The sequence below is a fragment of the Arabidopsis lyrata genome (genome assembly GCF_000004255.2).
Source record: "Arabidopsis lyrata subsp. lyrata unplaced genomic scaffold ARALYscaffold_4, whole genome shotgun sequence".
In the NCBI taxonomy this organism is placed as follows: domain Eukaryota; kingdom Viridiplantae; phylum Streptophyta; class Magnoliopsida; order Brassicales; family Brassicaceae; genus Arabidopsis; species Arabidopsis lyrata.
Genome location: NW_003302552.1, coordinates 2,146,755 through 2,168,477, shown reverse-complemented (window position 1 = coordinate 2,168,477; position 21,723 = coordinate 2,146,755). Strand labels below are relative to the sequence as shown.

The 21,723-nt window shown below is 30.1% G+C and overlaps 1 protein-coding gene and 1 pseudogene across 1 annotated transcript; both read right to left on the bottom strand.

Annotated features, from left to right (window-relative positions):
• Positions 1 to 7,263: 7,263 nt before the first annotated feature.
• LOC9314770 (vesicle-associated protein 1-1) lies at positions 7,264 to 8,711 on the bottom strand. The gene is made up of 5 exons (XM_021027803.1): positions 8,516 to 8,711; positions 7,914 to 8,048; positions 7,721 to 7,791; positions 7,547 to 7,628; positions 7,264 to 7,442 (listed from the first exon to the last, which is right to left on the bottom strand). The coding sequence occupies exons 1-5, from the start codon at positions 8,709 to 8,711 to the stop codon at positions 7,264 to 7,266; spliced, it is 663 nt and encodes a 220-aa protein (XP_020883462.1).
• Positions 8,712 to 11,793: 3,082 nt separating this feature from the next.
• LOC110229044 lies at positions 11,794 to 13,130 on the bottom strand (annotated as a pseudogene).
• Between the last annotated feature and the right edge of the window lie 8,593 nt (positions 13,131 to 21,723).

Below are 21,723 nucleotides of genomic sequence, written 5' to 3'. Positions count from 1 at the left end.
ATAATTTTTAATTTCTTGAAAATTTTGATTTATTTCACAATTTCTTAAAAACATTCTACTCCAAGATAATTTTTTTTGTTATAATAAATATATTTTTAGAACCAATTACAAGTAAAAACAATTATCATATCTAAAAGACAAAACCAACATTTTTTGATGAAGTGCAAATATTTGAAATAACCTCTACCAAGAATTAATGAAAAGTAAGAAATAACAACACTAAAGACATATTTCACTAAATCTTCTTAAATATATACTTTTGACATATTTAAACAACTATTAATTCATAATATTGATGAAACAATATATTTATATAGATTTTTCAAAAGATATTATCTTATCATTTTATCGTATTATGTCAAATATTATAGTTGCTCAACTCGGAACCAAAAAAGTTTATTAATTTATCGAGTATTAGTTTATTAAAGGTTTACCGTATGTTAGATTTGTTTTCCCTTTAACTAGTAAAGTGCTAATTGGAAATAAAGGCAACATACTAGTCAAACTATTTTTTTTTTCTCAACAGTCAAAGTGATATGAATTATTTACTTTAAAAGCTTTGTTCTGAGTCTGTACATTTAAATTGATTGTGCATTCATTCAACTTAACAAATAATAATAGAAATCAGTCATTTTTGTTTTTTTTGTTGACTAGCAGAAATTACCTATTCTTTATATAGTAATAATAATTATAAAAATGGTATAATATCATAATTTAAAATTTATATTTACTTCTAAGTACTAAAAGTTGACTAGAAACAAATATACCAACAATGAAAGTTTGTTTCTATAAATTGTTTTTCTATATACTTAGAATAGATAATTACTCTTTTGGTGAATATCATTAACTTGAAAAATTTAATATTATAAAATTGTTTATCTATTTGTATTTTCAAAATAATTATTCTGACAGCTAAATATTAATTTCCCACTTTTTATATTTATTTTTTTCCCGACAGCAGTATATTACTTTTATATTGTGTATGTGTTCAGCATAAAATATGAGTAAACCAAATTTTAATAAGAATAACACTCTAAAAAAAATTAAATAGACAAAAAAATAAAATTCGAGACACTGTAAAAAGATAATTTTAATATTATTTTCATTGAAATAAATTTATGATAGATTCGACCGTATGTATAGGAACAAATTTATCCAAATGATAAATAAGTTAGTTGTTAAGTGAATATAACAGTATTAACAATATTTTAAATAACACTGGCAAATCGCTCCAAATTGTATTTGAAATGTTCCCGCGAAAAGTAGTTATAACAAATTTAGCTGTGAGACAAATATTTGAACTATTAGGGAAATATTAAAGACTAACTATTGCTTTTAGATGTTCGGGCCAATATCTCGATGTTGCATCTTACCAAAAAAAAAATATCTAGATGTTACATTATGAAACTAAATTGTCTTTTTTTTTTTAATATTGATTTTTTGTATAATTTTATCTATAGACTGTGACAAATTAGAAAAAAAAAAACTTAACAATGAAATTTTAGAACAAAAATAATTATGTTTTTATAAATATATATGATTTTTTATCAAAAGATTTTATTTGCCTTTTTTGGTAAAAAAAAATTCATCATCATCCTTATTTTCACTATAAATAAGTGAGAACATCTAATTGTATATACCACACAGTTTTTGATAGATCTTTCTCAGAACATCTAATTTTATATATCACACAGTCTTGTTTATCCAATTCTTATTGATAGAAAAAATATCAAAAACCGAGAAACTATAGTTGGAGTCTAAATCTCCAATTCATTTCGGTGGATGGAAAGATGAAGTTACAAGAAAAAGGTATGGATCTTTGTTTATATTCATGTACAATATTAGATCTATCAATAGTTCATCATATATATTACTTGCAGTTTAGTAATGTCTTAAAATGTGACTTTTTTCATGGATCTGGTGAATCTATATTATATGTTATATGAGACAAATAGAAGAAATAACATAGAAAATAAATGTGTAGGAGGGCATCTTGATGATGAGTTTTCATAAGATTACGATGATTATTTTAGATCTTTCTCCAGAATTTTAATTTTATGATTTTTAAATTATTTTATTTTATTGTTATTATTTAAATTTATACATACGTAAGACCACATTATTTTAGTTTTTACAGAAGTAAAACGATGTAAATAATCACTCGATTTTATATTGTTAAAATGTATCAGAAATATGGTGAAACCTGTGGCAACCGTGTGTGGTAACTCAGAAGATCTTAGATCTAAGTAACGGTAGCAATGGAGGTGGTAACATTGAAAAAGAGCTAGCCAACAATTTGCGTTTAGATGTAAGTGAAAATGATCTCTATAAAATGGAATATAAAATTAAAAATATAGGATAATAAAAGGTTTTGTTTTGTTGTTTATTGTTGTTGTTATGATTTTAGATCTAAAATAATTATCATATTTAATTTGTTGAACGAATTGATTTTTATTATATGTAGGGAAATGAATTGGTCGAAGTTCATGAAAGAGTTGATTAAGAAATGAATATGAGTGAAGACAAAGGAAAAGCCATCTTCGGCCTTAACAAATCTATGTGGCCAAAAAGATTGAACCGATTTTAAACATATTTGAGGTTAACATTTGTCATTGACAAGTTCTTTGGTTCAATTGAAAGTGGAGATTGATATTGATCATTTTTTTTTGTCTGTTTTTGGTATGTTGGTAGGAAGTGGAGACATACTAAAGAATTGTGAGCATTCTTAGATACGGAAGCAACGTTTATTGGATATGTGGCATTATTGACAAGGTTAGTGATTATTGAATGACGACAGAGGTTATATATATATATATATATACATGATTACAATATTTTTTTAAACTGGATTAAAAGAAACAGTATAAACGTTTTGATCATGGTTCAATCTAGTTGGACTTTAAATCAACAAAATAGTGTCAATCAAGAGAAGACAATATCGACCAGACAAATTTTATCTCGTAAAGAAAATCTCAGGAATGCAATGATATGAGAATAATATAATAACCCCAAAATTTAAAATATACAATATCATGATTGCAAAGTCGATCATAAATTCTTAGTGATAGTCGCTCTTTTGGCAACATATCAAATATTTTGGTGAGAATTAGTAAACAGAATTACAAAATGATTTGAGAGTGAAAGTGTAACTTTGAAAAACACATGCCAATGTAGAGTCATGGCACGAGAACACCGGAGATATCAGAATTCTCGAACAAGGTAGAGAGCCAGGGAGACGTGGTAGGTTATTCAAGTTCCAACAAGAAGCTATGGTTTTATCCATCTCACTTCTTCCGGTTTTCATTTCCACTCTTTTGTAAAATCCGCTTCCGAGAACCTGGTTCTCCAAATCAGCTCCATAATATACCTTCAATGGGGCATCGTATAAAATAACTGTAATACAAACAAATCTGCTTTTTTGTCGTTATTAATCAGTTAAACACAAAGCAGATTGGTTTGTAGTAACAGTTTTTCTTTATTCGTTGTTGCAAGTATATTATGTAGTTGATTTAGATAACCGAGTTCTTGGAAGTGGATTTTAAAATAGAGGAGACATGTTAACCGGAAAAAGAGATATGGATCATTACAATGTTTCAGCTGGTTGAAACTTGAAGAACATACCACGTCTCACTGGCTTTTTACTCTCATTTGAGGATCGTGATATTTTTGGTGTTCTAGTGTCCTGGCTCCATGTTGGGATGTGTTTTTTAACGTTTTGTTGGGTAACGTTACACTCTCACTGTCTAAATCATTTGTAATATTATTTGCCAATTTCACAAACATGTTTGATGTTTTGATTGTATTCACAGCCTTTGTTGTTGTGTAGTTGTCATCATGCCAACAGAACTTGGAGTAGAAGCAGCACGCCACTGATAACAGATTCTTCTAAGTTGTATCAAAGAAAATCTAATGAATTTTTAAGATGCCACTTATATGCATGAAAATTGTGTTAACATATAAAACCGTTAATTCCTTATCACCTTTTAAGACTAGAACAACCGTATATTAGTTAACCAACGATCAATGAGAATGCAAAATACATTAATGAACTTTCTAGAAAAATCACATCCCTATTTATCATAACAGAACAACAATAATGATCGTTTTATCGCTTCATTGATTCTGAAAGCGTCCGAAAGTGTCACTGCTTTTGTTGATGTCAATGGAGTCATTGATTTTGCTTCCATGTTTTTTTTTATCCTTTTTAGCCATGGGACCAAACTTTATGATCTACTTAATGTAACTCCTAAAAAATTTCATTTAATGAAATATTAACATTCTTAGCAAAAAAAAAAAAAAAAAAACAACAACAACAATAATGATTCATAGATATTTACCTTTAAAGTTTCTAAATAATTAACTAAAACAGAAAAATAACGATTTTTAATTCTTTTAACGATTATTTTTCTCTTATTCTTATTTAGGTAGTTATTTAAAAATTTTAAAGTTTAGTATTTATGAATCAATATTGTTGTTCTATTATGAAAAAGGGATGATCTTTTCTAGAAAGTCCACTGAATATTTTGCATTCTCATTGGCTGATGTTAAGTGGAGATTGATATTGATCATTTTTTTGTCTGTTTTTTGTTTTTTGGTAGGCATTGGAGACATACTAAAGAACTGTGAGCATTATTGACAAGGAAGCAAAATTTATCTGGAGATGTGGCATTATTGACAAGGTTAGTGATTAATGAATAGGAGTTCATATTTATATAGCAAACAATACAAACGTTTGGATCATGGTTCAATTTAGTCTGACTTTAAATCAACAAAATAGTGTCCATCAAGAGAAGAAAATATCAATCAAACAAATTTTATTACTTGAAAATAATCTCAGGAATGCATTAAAATGAGAATAATAACCCCAAAATTTAAAAGATACAATATCATGATTTCAATGTCGATTGTCTAGAGTCCTTCTAGCAAGCTGTTAATCCTTAGTGATAGTCGCTCTTTTGGCATGTACTATACACAAATTTGTATCTTCAAAAAATTCAACAAAATATGCTTCAGCATTTTCTTGAAATGTCTCAACAACACTTCTGAAATAGTAAAGTTGTAATGATATCTCTTTCACTAGTTTCTGGAATGGAAATTTTCTTAATTATCATCAGTTTTGTGCTTTTTATGGTATTTTCTGATCTCTGCATGCATGTATTTTTGTAGCATTATAACTATTTTCTTTTCCATAATTGATTATTTCCTACCTTCGTCACTAAGTCAATTTGGAAAATGAAATAGTTAAAGTGTCAAACAAATACATGCTAGAAACAATGGCACTAAGATTGATCCGAAAATATTATAAAAGCATGAAGTGAAAGATAAAAAAAATTTCATTCCAGCACTAGTGAGAGATATATTAATGACTGATTTATGATTCCAGAACAGCGTTGTTGAGGCTCTCCAAGTACTTGTTAAAGCTTATTTTGTTGAGTTGTTTAACGATACAAATTGAGTAGTAAACGTCAAAAGAGGAATTATCTAGTTGAAATCATGATATTGTGTTCTGCTGAGGCTTCTTTCCACCAGTAATCTAAAATGGAAATCAGATACAAGCCAACAATTAGTTAATAACCCATCAAAAGCGAAAGGACTTATGCTAGTCTCATTTAAAATCAATAGTTTGGGACCAAAACTTCCAATTTCTAAAAATGCAATTACAAAAAATAAAATTATGGCCCGATTCGCGACTAGAAAATTAGTGGTGGCAACGGATTTTGAGGTGGTATGAAAGTTAGTTGTCCAAAACGAAATGTTAAAAGAGAATATGGAATAGTCAGAAGCGGTAAGAGATTACAATATGAACATATATTTTGATTGGTAATAATGTGACTACAAACAATAAATGATAATAAAAAAATTTAAAAATCAATTTTAAATATATAAGTACTTATATATATATCATTAAAATAAAAAAAAAGTATTAAAAATATGTGTATTATCTAAATAAAAGTAACGCTACTTTATAAGAATTAAAGATTATCTAAATAAAAGTAACGCTACTTTATAAGAATTAAAGATTTTCTAAAAAAATCTAATAAGATAAGAAATTAATCTAAACATCCAATGAGATTTCAAATACGAGACGAAAAATATCATTTACATTATCTAAGTAAAATTAGCGTTTTTTATTTTGTACAACCTTATTTTAATACGTCAACTTGTACTATTCAAATACAAAGAAAGTAAATCATTTGCTGATTAAAACAAAAAACAAAAAAAAAACACTTACGATTTGGTAAATTTGATGGTCATCGCAACAAATCACGACATTTTTAAGCTCCATTAGAATTGAAACAATTAATCCACTAATCAGTGCTTGAATCTCTACTTCTTCGTAAAGTAGTTTCATGGTTGTTTAGTGCCAATATTTTCTCCGTAAAGTATTTTTTTCCAAAATTTGAAGCATAATATAGGCACTAAACAACCATGGAAAAACATTATCTAAATTTTTATTCCAAAAAACGGGCGGATAGATTATGTGACAATCGAAGATATCCCAAACCTTAAAGGACAATCTCGTCATTGTTTAGGTCATGTTTGGGATATCTTCGATTGTCGCATAATCTATCCGCCGTTTTTTGGAAATCAAATGTAGATCATGTTTTTCCATGGTTGTTTAGTTCCTATATTATGCTTCCAATTTTGAAAAATATACTTTACGGAAAAATTATAGATACTAAACAAGCATAGAAATACTTTACGAAGAAGTAGAGATTAAAGCAATGATTAAAGTGGGCTAATTGTTTCAATTCAAATGGAGCTTAAAAATATTGTGATTTGCGGCGATGACCATCAAATTTACTAAATTGTAAGTGTTTTTTTCTTTGTTATTTTTTTTATCAGCAAATGATTTACTTTCTGTGTATTTGAATAGTACAAGTTGACGTAGTAAAATGAGGTTGTACAAAATAAAAATAACGCTAATTTTACTTAGATAATGTAAATAATATTTTTACCCTCGTATTTGAAATCTCATTAGATGTTTAGATTCATTTTTTATCTTATTAGATTTTTTAGAAAATCTTTAATTCTTATAAAGTAACGTTACTTTTACTTACATAATACACATAATTTTTTAATACTTTTTTTTTTATTTTAGTGATATATATATATATATATATATATATATATATATGTATATATAATTGATTTTTAATTTTTTTACTTAAAAATAAGTAACTTTCAGTTTAGTCTCCTCAACTAGATGCCCTGATTCTTTCCTAAACTGCAAAGTTTTTCATAGAAAACAAAACAAATGCTTTAAGGAACCAAAACCAAAGTGTGATTATCCATCAAATCAATAATGTGAATGATCAGTACCGTCTCACGAGTAACTTCTTTGGCTGTGACTGCAGGACTAGCTATTACACTTTGAATCATAAACTTTTCATTGCTCTGCATATCAGAATTAAGAACTTCCTTTTGGGCTTGCATTGTCACTAGACAAACACCAAAAAAGATTCATCAAATTCCTAATACAAGAACCAGTTTAGCAGCTGAAGCAAAAAAAATGTTTCCCCAAAAAAAAGATTAGAGAACGGACCAAGAACTTTACAAGTTGACTTTGGAAGAATTAGTCCATAATTAGACCTAACGCAATAATTTTTCGGATTTTTCGTCTTAACCTTAAATTAAAAGAAAAAAGAAACAACCCCTAGAAGCCTTAGAAACACAAGAGATAATCAACAACAAGTTAACGATTCCGAAAACTTCTTACCTTAAAGGCCCCATTATTGTCTGTCTTGTTCGTCAAGTTAAGAGAGCAAGACATCTGCTTCTTCAATTCAACTACATCAACTCAGCGAAGTAAATAGTGAAATTTAATATTAAACAACAATCTGGTTATGGGACAAGAAAGACATGCAAAGCAAAATCATGGAGGAAAAAAAAGAGTCAAAATATAAGCTTACAAGGGAATTGAAGGTACATAGGCTCGATTTTGAGAAGCTCGTTGTTACCATCTCCATAAGATCGCCGGAGATTCAAGCTAGGTAAATAAGATTTGATCCATTTTTGGAGAAGAATGATAAAAAGTAGTGATGTCACTTACTCACTTAGCAAAAATGAATAAAATGGTGCATTATATATGTAACGCATCATCTCTTTACGATGCTCTTGAGAGAAGATTTCATCTAGATGACCAGTGATATATAAGCATATATTACCTGATATGTTTTTGCATCATATTGATTATTTTCTTCTCACATCAACTTTACCAAAAAAAAAATACGATTTAATTAAGAGAGTAGTGAAATATAGCTCACAAAAGGGGCAATAAAAAACATGCAACCAGAATTTTCAGCAGAAAAATGTCCACCATCAGCCTGCAACGCCGTCATATAGAGTAACCCTCTTCGTACGTTATTTTCTCTGCATTCTCTACTCTCACTCGTGGAATTTTCTTTCCCTTAGAAACTTTTAGATAAATATACAAAAACAAAAAGTAATATTCTGGCCAATTTAATTAATTAACAAAAATTAATGCTAGATTTTAAGGTTTTTACCTGCATACGCCAAAGGAGATCCGCACTGGCTTTGAAACTTGATCGGTTGTTTGCGAAATTCCGTCGAGCCTCCTCAACCTTGGAAAGTTCCTCTACAGAGCCTGCTTTAGCATGAAACTCCCAAATCTGCCTTCCAAGGTAGTTGTTGGTGCTGAAAAAATGAGGGTCTTGTCCTGCCTCAGCTCCGATCCTAAGCCTCCACATTTTGGATGATTGGATCAATCCTACTAGCTACAAAGAACAAGTTCTTAATTAAGTTTATATATATATATACACGTTTTTGTTAGGATTTTTATGTTTGTATCAATCTCTTCCCTGCAGCGAGAATCTGATAATCTTAATTCTTAAGCATCAGCCTGTCTTTTATCTGATTATCATGTTATGGAGGAATCTTTTATCTGATTATCATGTTATGGAGGAACAACCCATCAGTTTCTAATCATATACTATAGATTATATCATAGGTACACAATGTCAAAATTTATGAGATATTATTATATCAAAATCAAATGGTAATGAAATGAATGATTCAGATATACGTAGGGGTATCAAAATGGTTAACCCAACTCAACCCAACTCAACTCAACTCATTACCCAATGAGTTAATGAGTTGAGTCAACCCATGAACTCATTTAATTTGATGGGTTAGAAGGTTAAATGGGTTGACCCATTAACCTATTAATGTAATAAATAAATTAATAATTAAAATATAATAATAATAATAATAATAATAATAATATTAATAATAATCATCATCAATTCATCATCCATCACTATTATTTGGCGGGAAAATCACAGATTTACGTTTTTGGCGGGAAAATTACGGATTTACGTTTTTGGCGGAAAATTTTACATTTTCATTTTTGGTTAAAAATTATAAAAACATTTGGCGGGAAAATCACGGATATACGTTTTTGGCGGAAAATCACGGATTTACTTTTTTGGCGGGAAAATTATATATTTTCGTTTTTGGTTAAAAATTATAAAAAATTTTGGCGGGAAAATCACGGATTTACGTTTTTGGCTGGAAAACTACGGATTTACTTTTTTGGCGGGAAAATCACGAATTTATATTTTGATGGAAAAATTGTGTATTCACATTTTTGGCGGGAAAATTAAAGACTATATTCAATCGGTTTAGAATTTTTGGTTAGACTCAAATTGAAATCGGTTTATAGATTTGAATTGGTTTGATTCAATTTAACAAAAATTGATAGGTTAAATGGGTAAACCATTAAAACCATTGACCCATTACAACCCAACTCATTTGATCCATCAACCCATTTGACTCAATAACTCATTTGATCCATCAACTCATTTGAGTCAAAAATTTCAACTCATTAGGATTCATGGGTTGAGTTGAGTTGGGTTGATCCATGAATCTTGACCCATTTTGACACCCCTAGATATACGTATATGCTAAATTTTGTTAAAAAGAAAGATTTAAGTTAATTAAGCAAAAGTTAGGATCATTAAGTTTTTTAAATTTGAGATAAATCTTCATCTCTATTAAAATTTAATAAATAACAATCAATTTTCTTTTATAAACTAATCAATAATTAACCAAAGTTATGAGTGGGAACATTACAACCATTAAGTTTTAATATTTTATTTTTAAATCCAAGTTGCTATATAAAAAGTTGAGTATCTCAATATGATAAGGTTTCATATAAGTTTTATGAAAATGATGAGGAAAAATGCCATTGCTGGAAACCCTTTTAAGAAACTCACAATTTTATATTTTTTGAGTTGAATTGAACCATATATACAAATGTTTATGACCATAAAAAGAAATTCAATTGAACAAAAGTCTATTAATAAGAATTCAGTTACGCTCTAAATTATATGTGTTTTTCAATCCACATTATTATTGATTTTGTAGCATAACCAAAGCGGGAAGAAACTCAAAATTTTCTTGGAACATTAATATTGGTCTTCAACAAACTGGAATATGCCCTTCTTATTTGTTTTATTTTTCCCTCAAACGTACTAATATTATTACCAATACTCAAGAACATCATGCAAGTTTCTTGAGTAGACAAGTAGGAGGACTACAATCCAAAAACGCATGGTAAATTTATGAAGAAGAAGCATTGGATCTTCGTTTGACAAAAAAAAAAAAAAAGAAGCATTGGATCTTCAAGGCTTGTATTAAAACTAGAGAACCAAATTCAAAAATTACCTTCTCGAAACCCGATTATCTAGACATTTCATAGCCAAGGGGGAGCTGCAGTTTCTGCCTCTAAACTAGAAGGTAAAAGTGGATAGGCCTTTGCTCCAACCCACCTTGCTTATTTCCCTGTTTAATCCCTTAAGAATCCATCCAATACTGCACCGGTTCTAATCTGCTTTCCATGCCACTTCGACATTACATTTGAAATGGCCTACCCACTTGATTGAAGGTGAAATGACAATAGGTTTGTGTAAGTTCGGATGAGGTACGATAAATTACGGAAAGTAAACGACACAAGAAATTTGTTAACGAGGTTCGGTTTTTCCTACTCCCTGGGACCACGTCCAGATTTCGATTTCACTAGAACAAGAAAGCAAATTACAACAAATTCGCAAACGCGTAAAACAAGCACAACCCTCTTGATTTACCGCTCCCTTCTATAACGTGCAACCTTAAGGATAATCTCTACCCTTAACTAAACTCCCCTTTGAGTCTAGATTTAATCATGATAACCTAACCCTGAGCTAAACTCTTCTTGAGCCTAGACTTCAAAAACAAAACCACTTGATCACACAAGCACAAACCCGCAAAACTAAGTTCCACACAATCTCACAGAAAGCTCTCAAGGATTTCTTCTTTATGCCTCAGCTCTCTTGCTTCTCCAAGACGTCCTCCACTCCTCCTTATTTAGCCAAAACGATTTCCTAATCACCATAGGAGAAGATTTCCAATTTCCATAAGAAAAAGTAAATTTCCTTTTATACTTTTCCTTTTTCTCATAACTCCACTTTCATCAAGTCTTCCAAATCTCTTTAAGTCCTTTTTCCTTTGTGATTCATCCTCTAAACATGCTCCAAACATATCTTCTCAAACCTTCTAGAAACCGACACTCACACAAAAACAGTCGCATCTTGACTTACTTCTTGAATCATTCAGCAACTCCATCAGACAAAAACTTGTATTACTTCTTAACTCATTCAACAACTTCATCAGACTACAGCTACATCTTCATTCTCCCCCTTTTTGACTATGTTTGTGAACTCAACAGTTCTAACTCCAAAACAACAACACGAAACACATCATCATTCTCCCCCTGAATGAGTCACAACATGGTCAAAATTGCTTGGAAAATTCTCCCCGCTTTGCAATACGAGGTTGATAGCCTAGTTCACCACCTCCATAGAAATCATCTTTCCTAACCCAAATCTTCCTGCGCCTTAAGCCTTCATGACTAGAATCTCGAATGAATCTGAAACAATTCCTCTTAATATGCCCTTGAACTCCACAATGATAACGTGTAGGACCATGAAATCTCACATCAAAAGCATTCTCCATTCGATTTCTCTCCCTCAACAATCTGAAACACCTTGGCCTAATATGCCCAACAACACCACAATGATGACAAACAGGTCTAAAAATTCGTTGAGGTGCATTCTTCAATTCTTGATTTTTCCTTAAAGTTGATGCAGTCTCTGTACCAGTTCTCGTAGTAGTTCTTGTACCAGATGCAGTCTCTGCCACAGTTGCAGTTTCTGACACACTTCCTGATCCAGACGTGATTTTTCCACTAGAAACAAACACCAGATCTGATTTTAAAAGTTTTCCTTCAAATCCAAGACCACACTTATCAGTCTTGCCAATATTCAGAATATGATCCAACTTCTTTGTGTCATTATTAAGCATCCTCAAATTCTTTTGAGTTTCTTCAAGTTGTACTTTAGCTTGTGATGCTTCTTCTTCTTTTTATGCTGCATATTTCTGTGCTTCAACGACTTTAGCCTCTAACTTGAGTTTCTCCTTAGTTAACACTGAATTCTTCTCAACCATTTTAAGCCAATGCTCATATAAGGCTCTATAATTCTCATGAAACTCTTCATCACTGATACTTGCAGCATCGTCATCACTTTGATCATTGTCACTTTCAATTACAGCTCCTGTTGCGGACACTGATGCAGACCCTGACACAGACGCTGATGCAGACCCTGACACAGACGCTGATGCAGACCCTGTTGCAGACGCTGATGCAGACTCTGTTGCAGACGCTGATGCAGACTCTGTTGTAGTTTCTGGCAAAAAATTAGTAAACGCCACAAAATTTTTCAGTTCTTCTTCCTCATCTGAATCAGTTTCAGAATCACTAGTCACAACATTCATGGCCTTCTTCTTATGCTTTTGTAGATTGGCGCATTCCGAACGAACATGTCCATATCCTTCGCATTCAAAACATTGCACATTCTTTGATGAACTTCTCAATTCTTCATCAACTCTATCCTTCTTCTCTTTTCCCTTTCGCTTCAGATATTTAGTAAACTGTCTTGACAACATAGCCATTGAATCTTCAGTTGAAGATCCCTTAAGAGCAACTCCAATGTCAACTTCCTTCTTCACTTCATCTACCTTATTCATCTTTCCTTTAGCTTCATATGTTTTGCTTAACTCAAATGCTTGAAGAATCCCAACAAACTCATCAAAAGCCATCTCATCTAGATTATGAGTTTCTTCAACTGCAGAAATCTTTGACTCAAATTTTGCAGGTAATGATCTCTTCAACTTCTTCACTAGCTTTTTGTCCTTGTAAACCTTTCCAAGAGCAAACGATTCATTAGATATGTCACATAACTTTGCACTGAAATCAGCCATGGTTTCTTCTTCTTCCATTCTTAGATTCCCAAATTGCAAAGCCAACATATCTAGTTTTGTTCTCTTAACGCTTGTAGTACCCTCAAACATATTCTCCAATGTCTTCCATGCTTTTTGAGCTGATGCACATTGAGAAATCAACTTAAAGCGACTTGAATCAATAGCATTGTAAATCGCAGTCTTAGCCTTAGAATTGCAACTTGATAGCCTTTTCTCTGCAGCAGTCCACTTATCTCTAGGCTTGAGACTTACAACTCCTTCATCATCCGTAACTTTAGGAGCCTCCCAACCAAGTTCAATTGAATTCCAACAATCTTCATCAAGATTACTAATAAAAGCTTGAATACGAACCTTCCAATATCCATAATTCGCTGAATCAAGCAGTGGTGTTCTTGTCATAGACGTACCTTCTTTATAGGAATCCATCTCTCACGATTCTCAGCTCTGTCTTACTTCCTGAACGATCTGCTGAACCTCACCCTGATCTACTCGAAACAAGACTAAATCTCTATCGAGAACCCGCTCTGATACCAATTGTAAGTGCGGATGAGGTACGATAAATTGCGAAAAGTAAACGACACAAGAAATTTGTTAACGAGGTTCGGTTTTTCCTACTCCCCGGGACCACGTCCAGATTTCGATTTCACTAGAACAAGAAAGCAAATTACAACCAATTCGCAAACCCGTAAAACAAGCACAACCCTCTTGATTTACCGCTCCCTTCTATAACATGAAACCTTAAGGATAATCTCTACCCTTAACTAAACTTCCCCTTGAGTCTAGATTTAATCAAGATAACCTAACCCTGAGCTAAACTTTTCTTGAGCCTAGACTTCAAAAACAAAACCACTTGATCACACAAGCACAAACCCGCAAAACTAAGTTCCACACAATCTCACAGAAAGCTCTCAAGGATTTCTTCTTTATGCCTCAGCTCTCTTGCTTCTCCAAGACGTCCTCCACTCCTCCTTATTTAGCCAAAACGATTTCCTAATCACCATAGGAGAAGATTTCCAATTTCCATAAGAAAAAGTAAATTTCCTTTTATACTTTTCCTTTTTCTCATCAAACTCCACTTTCATCAAGTCTTCCAAATCTCTTTAAGTCCTTTTTCCTTTGTGATTCATCCTCTAAACATGCTCCAAACATATCTTCTCAAACCTTCTAGAAACCGACACTCACACAAAAACAGTCGCATCTTGACTTACTTGTTGAATCATTTAGCAACTCCATCAGACAAAAGCTTGTATTACTTCTCAACTCATTCAACAACTTCATCATACTGCAGCTACATCTTCAGTTTGGGCTGCATCAAGGGTATTGGGTGACACTCATTCAATTCCTTAAGATCTAATTGTGCCCTTCTTTGAGAAATTGGAGGGAATTTTTCTAAAAATGTCACTACAAACTAAATTATCTATAATCACAAAGCGTAACCTATAGCGTCAAAACAACAATTTTGATGGATTTAATGAAGTTATGCAACTATACAAATGATGATTGTTTTTTCCAATAACTCATATGGCTAAGATCAAAGGTTAAGAAGATGGCAAAGAAACCATCATTGTTAAACTAATACAGGCAAATTTGTTCGAGGAATATATATATATATATATATATAAGGATTGTCGCGATGCTCGATGGATATAGATATATATTTATTTATTACATATGCATTGTAGTCAACTAATTAAGATAGAGTCTAATTTTACTATAAGGAGAAATTTTTTAAATAATACACATACGATATACAGTTAAACTTCTATAAATTAATAATGTCTAGACTAAAATAGTTTATTAATTTATAAGAGTATTAATATATGAATAAATTAATAATTTTTAATTTCTTGAAAATTTTGATTTATTTCACAATTTCTTAAAAACATTCTACTCCAAGATAATTTTTTTTGTTATAATAAATATATTTTTAGAACCAATTACAAGTAAAAACAATTATCATATCTAAAAGACAAAACCAACATTTTTTGATGAAGTGCAAATATTTGAAATAACCTCTACCAAGAATTAATGAAAAGTAAGAAATAACAACACTAAAGACATATTTCACTAAATCTTCTTAAATATATACTTTTGACATATTTAAACAACTATTAATTCATAATATTGATGAAACCATATATTTATATAGATTTTTCAAAAGATATTATCTTATCATTTTATCGTATTATGTCAAATATTATAGTTGCTCAACTCGGAACCAAAAAAGTTTATTAATTTATCGAGTATTAGTTTATTAAAGGTTTACCGTATGTTAGATTTGTTTTCCCTTTAACTAGTAAAGTGCTAATTGGAAATAAAGGCAACATACTAGTCAAACTATTTTTTTTTTCTCAACAGTCAAAGTGATATGAATTATTTACTTTAAAAGCTTTGTTCTGAGTCTGTACATTTAAATTGATTGTGCATTCATTGTAGTCAACAAATAATAATAGAAATCAGTCATTTTTGTTCTTTTTGTTGACTAGCAGAAATTACCTATTCTTTATATAGTAATAATAATTATAAAAATGGTATAATATCATAATTTAAAATTTATATTTACTTCTAAGTACTAAAAGTTGACTAGAAACAAATATACCAACAATGAAAGTTTGTTTCTATAAATTGTTTTTCTATATACTTAGAATAGATAATTACTCTTTTGGTGAATATCATTAACTTGAAAAATTTAATATTATAAAATTGTTTATCTATTTGTATTTTCAAAATAATTATTCTGACAGCTAAATATTAATTTCCCACTTTTTATATTTATTTTTTTCCCGACAGCAGTATATTACTTTTATATTGTGTTTGTGTTCAGCATAAAATATGAGTAAACCAAATTTTAATAAGAATAACACTCTAAAAAAAATTAAATAGACAAAAAAATAAAATTCGAGACACTGTAAAAAGATAATTTTAATATTATTTTCATTGAAATAAATTTATGATAGATTCGACCGTATGTATAGGAACAAATTTATCCAAATGATAAATAAGTTAGTTGTTAAGTGAATATAACAGTATTAACAATATTTTAAATAACACGGGCAAATCGCTCCAAATTGTATTTGAAATGTTCCCGCGAAAAGTAGTTATAACAAATTTAGCTGTGAGACAAATATTTGAACTATTAGGGAAATATTAAAGACTAACTATTGCTTTTAGATGTTCGGGCCAATATCTCGATGTTGCATCTTACCAAAAAAAAAATATCTAGATGTTACATTATGAAACTAAATTGTCTTTTTTTTTTAATATTGATTTTTTGTATAATTTTTTCTATAGACTGTGACAAATTAGAAAAAAAAAAACTTAACAATGAAATTTTAGAACAAAAATAATTATGTTTTTATAAATATATATGATTTTTTATCAAAAGATTTTATTTGCCTTTTTTGGTAAAAAAAAATTCATCATCATCCTTATTTTCACTATAAATAAGTGAGAACATCTAATTGTATATACCACACAGTTTTTGATAGATCTTTCTCAGAACATCTAATTTTATATATCACACAGTCTTGTTTATCCAATTCTTATTGATAGAAAAAATATCAAAAACCGAGAAACTATAGTTGGAGTCTAAATCTCCAATTCATTTCGGTGGATGGAAAGATGAAGTTACAAGAAAAAGGTATGGATCTTTGTTTATATTCATGTACAATATTAGATCTATCAATAGTTCATCATATATATTACTTGCAGTTTAGTAATGTCTTAAAATGTGACTTTTTTCATGGATCTGGTGAATCTATATTATATGTTATATGAGACAAATAGAAGAAATAACATAGAAAATAAATGTGTAGGAGGGCATCTTGATGATGAGTTTTCATAAGATTACGATGATTATTTTAGATCTTTCTCCAGAATTTTAATTTTATGATTTTTAAATTATTTTATTTTATTGTTATTATTTAAATTTATACATACGTAAGACCACATTATTTTAGTTTTTACAGAAGTAAAACGATGTAAATAATCACTCGATTTTATATTGTTAAAATGTATCAGAAATATGGTGAAACCTGTGGCAACCGTGTGTGGTAACTCAGAAGATCTTAGATCTAAGTAACGGTAGCAACGGAGGTGGTAACATTGAAAAAGAGCTAGCCAACAATTTGCGTTTAGATGTAAGTGAAAATGATCTCTATAAAATGGAATATAAAATAAAAAAATATAGGATAATAAAAGGTTTTGTTTTGTTGTTTATTGTTGTTGTTATGATTTTAGATCTAAAATAATTATCATATTTAATTTGTTGAACGAATTGATTTTTATTATATGTAGGGAAATGAATTGGTCGAAGTTCATGAAAGAGTTGATTAAGAAATGAATATGAGTGAAGACAAAGGAAAAGCCATCTTCGGCCTTAACAAATCTATGTGGCCAAAAAGATTGAACCGATTTTAAACATATTTGAGGTTAACATTTGTCATTGACAAGTTCTTTGGTTCAATTGAAAGTGGAGATTGATATTGATCATTTTTTTTTGTCTGTTTTTGGTATGTTGGTAGGAAGTGGAGACATACTAAAGAATTGTGAGCATTCTTAGATACGGAAGCAACGTTTATTGGATATGTGGCATTATTGACAAGGTTAGTGATTATTGAATGACGATAGAGGTTAATATATATATATATATATATACATGATTACAATATTTTTTAAAACTGGATTGAAAGAAACAGTATAAACGTTTTGATCATGGTTCAATCTAGTTTGACTTTAAATCAACAAAATAGTGTCAATCAAGAGAAGAAAATATCAACCAAACAAATTTTATCTCTTAAAGAAAATCTCAGGAATGCATTGATATGAGAATAATATAATAACCCCAAAATTTAAAATATACAATATCATGATTGCAAAGTCGATCATAAATTCTTAGTGATAGTCGCTCTTTTGGCAACATATCAAATATTTTGGTGAGAATTAGTAAACAGAATTACAAAATGATTTGAGAGTGAAAGTGTAACTTTGAAAAACACATGCCAATGTAGAGTCATGGCACGAGAACACCGGAGATATCAGAATTCTCGAACAAGGTAGAGAGCCAGGGAGACGTGGTAGGTTATTCAAGTTCCAACCAGAAGCTATGGTTTTATCCATCTCACTTCTTCCGGTTTTCATTTCCACTCTTTTGTAAAATCCGCTTCCGAGAACCTGGTTCTCCAAATCAGCTCCATAATATACCTTCAATGGGGCATCGTATAAAATAACTGTAATACAAACAAATCTGCTTTTTTGTCGTTATTAATCAGTTAAACACAAAGCAGATTGGTTTGTAGTAACAGTTTTTCTTTATTCGTTGTTGCAAGTATATTATGTAGTTGATTTAGATAACCGAGTTCTTGGAAGTGGATTTTAAAATAGAGGAGACATGTTAACCGGAAAAAGAGATATGGATCATTACAATGTTTCAGCTGGTTGAAACTTGAAGAACATACCACGTCTCACTGGCTTTTTACTCTCATTTGAGGATCGTGATATTTTTGGTGTTCTAGTGTCCTGGCTCCATGTTGGGATGTGTTTTTTAACGTTTTGTTGGGTAACGTTACACTCTCATTGTCTAAATCATTTGTAATATTATTTGCCAATTTCACAAACATGTTTGATGTTTTGATTGTATTCACAGCCTTTGTTGTTGTGTAGTTGTCATCATGCCAACAGAACTTGGAGTAGAAGCAGCACGCCACTGATAACAGATTCTTCTAAGTTGTATCAAAGAAAATCTAATGAATTTTTAAGATGCCACTTATATGCATGAAAATTGTGTTAACATATAAAACCGTTAATTCCTTATCACCTTTTAAGACTAGAACAACTGTATATTAGTTAACCAACGATCAATGAGAATGCAAAATACATTAATGAACTTTCTAGAAAAATCACATCCCTATTTATCATAACAGAACAACAATAATGATCGTTTTATCGCTTCATTGATTCTGAAAGCGTCCGAAAGCGTCACTGCTTTTGTTGATGTCAATGGAGTCATTGATTTTGCTTCCATGTTTTTTTTTATCCTTTTTAGCCATGGGACCAAACTTTATGATCTACTTAATGTAACTCCTAAAAAATTTCATTTAATGAAATATTAACATTCTTAGCAAAAAAAAAAAAAAACAACAACAACAATAATGATTCATAGATATTTACCTTTAAAGTTTCTAAATAATTAACTAAAACAGAAAAATAACGATTTTTAATTCTTTTAACGATTATTTTTCTCTTATTCTTATTTAGGTAGTTATTTAAAAATTTTAAAGTTTAGTATTTATGAATCAATATTGTTGTTCTATTATGAAAAAGGGATGATCTTTTCTAGAAAGTCCACTGAATATTTTGCATTCTCAGTGGCTGATGTTAAGTGGAGATTGATATTGATCATTTTTTTGTCTGTTTTTTGTTTTTTGGTAGGCATTGGAGACATACTAAAGAATTGTGAGCATTATTGACAAGGAAGCAAAATTTATTGGAGATGTGGCATTATTGACAAGGTTAGTGATTAATGAATAGAAGTTCATATATATATAGCAAACAATACAAACGTTTGGATCATGGTTCAATCTAGTCTGACTTTAAATCAACAAAATAGTGTCAATCAAGAGAAGAAAATATCAACCAAACAAATTTTATAACTTGAAAATAATCTCAGGAATGCATTGAAATGAGAATGATAACTCCAAAATTTAAAAGATACAATATCATGATTTCAATGTCGATTGTCTAGAGTCCTTCTAGCAAGCTGTTAATCCTTAGTGATAGTCGCTCTTTTGGCATGTACTATACACAAATTTGTATCTTCAAAAAATTCAACAAAATATGCTTCAGCATTTTCTTGAAATGTCTCAACAACACTTCTGAAATCGTAAAGTTGTCATGATATCTCTTTCACTAGTTTCTGGAATGGAAATTTTCTTAATTATCATCAGTTTTGTGCTTTTTATGGTATTTTCTGATCTCTGCATGCATGTATTTTTGTAGTATTATAACTATTTTCTTTTCCATAATTTATTATTTCCTACCTTCGTCACTAAGTCAATTTGGAAAATGAAATAGTTAAAGTGTCAAACAAATACATGCTAGAAACAATGGCACTAAGATTGATCCGAAAATATTATAAAAGCATGAAGTGAAAGATAAAAAAAATTTCATTCCAGCACTAGTGAGAGATATATTAATGACTGATTTATGATTCCAGAACAGCGTTGTTGAGGCTCTCCAAGTACTTGTTAAAGCTTATTTTGTTGAGTTGTTTAACGATACAAATTGAGTAGTAAACGTCAAAAGAGGAATTATCTAGTTGAAATCATGATATTGTGTTCTGCTGAGGCTTCTTTCCACCAGTAATCTAAAATGGAAATCAGATACAAGCCAACAATTAGTTAATAACCCATCAAAAGCGAAAGGACTTATGCTAGTCTCATTTAAAATCAATAGTTTGGGACCAAAACTTCCAATTTCTAAAAATGCAATTACAAAAAATAAAATTATGGCCCGATTCGCGACTAGAAAATTAGTGGTGGCAACAGATTTTGAGGTGGTATGAAAGTTAGTTGTCCAAAACGAAATGTTAAAAGAGAATATGGAATAGTCAGAAGCGGTAAGAGATTACAATATGAACATATATTTTGATTGGTAATAATGTGACTACAAACAATAAATGATAATAAAAAAATTTAAAAATCAATTTTAAATATATAAGTACTTATATATATATCATTAAAATAAAAAAAAAGTATTAAAAATATGTGTATTATCTAAATAAAAGTAACGCTACTTTATAAGAATTAAAGATTTTCTAAAAAAATCTAATAAGATAAGAAATTAATCTAAACATCCAATGAGATTTCAAATACGAGGCGAAAAATATCATTTACATTATCTAAGTAAAATTAGCGTTTTTTATTTTGTACAACCTTATTTTAATACGTCAACTTGTACTATTCAAATACAAAGAAAGTAAATCATTTGCTGATTAAAACAAAAAACAAAAAAAAAACACTTACGATTTGGTAAATTTGATGGTCATCGCAACAAATCACGACATTTTTAAGCTCCATTAGAATTGAAACAATTAATCCACTAATCAGTGCTTGAATCTCTACTTCTTCGTAAAGTAGTTTCATGGTTGTTTAGTGCCAATATTTTCTCCGTAAAGTATTTTTTTCCAAAATTTGAAGCATAATATAGGCACTAAACAACCATGGAAAAACATTATCTAAATTTTATTTCCAAAAAACGGGCGGATAGATTATGTTACAATCGAAGATATCCCAAACCTTAAAGGACAATCTCGTCATTCAGGTCATGTTTGGGATATCTTCGATTGTCGCATAATCTATCCGCCGTTTTTTGGAAATCAAATGTAGATCATGTTTTTCCATGGTT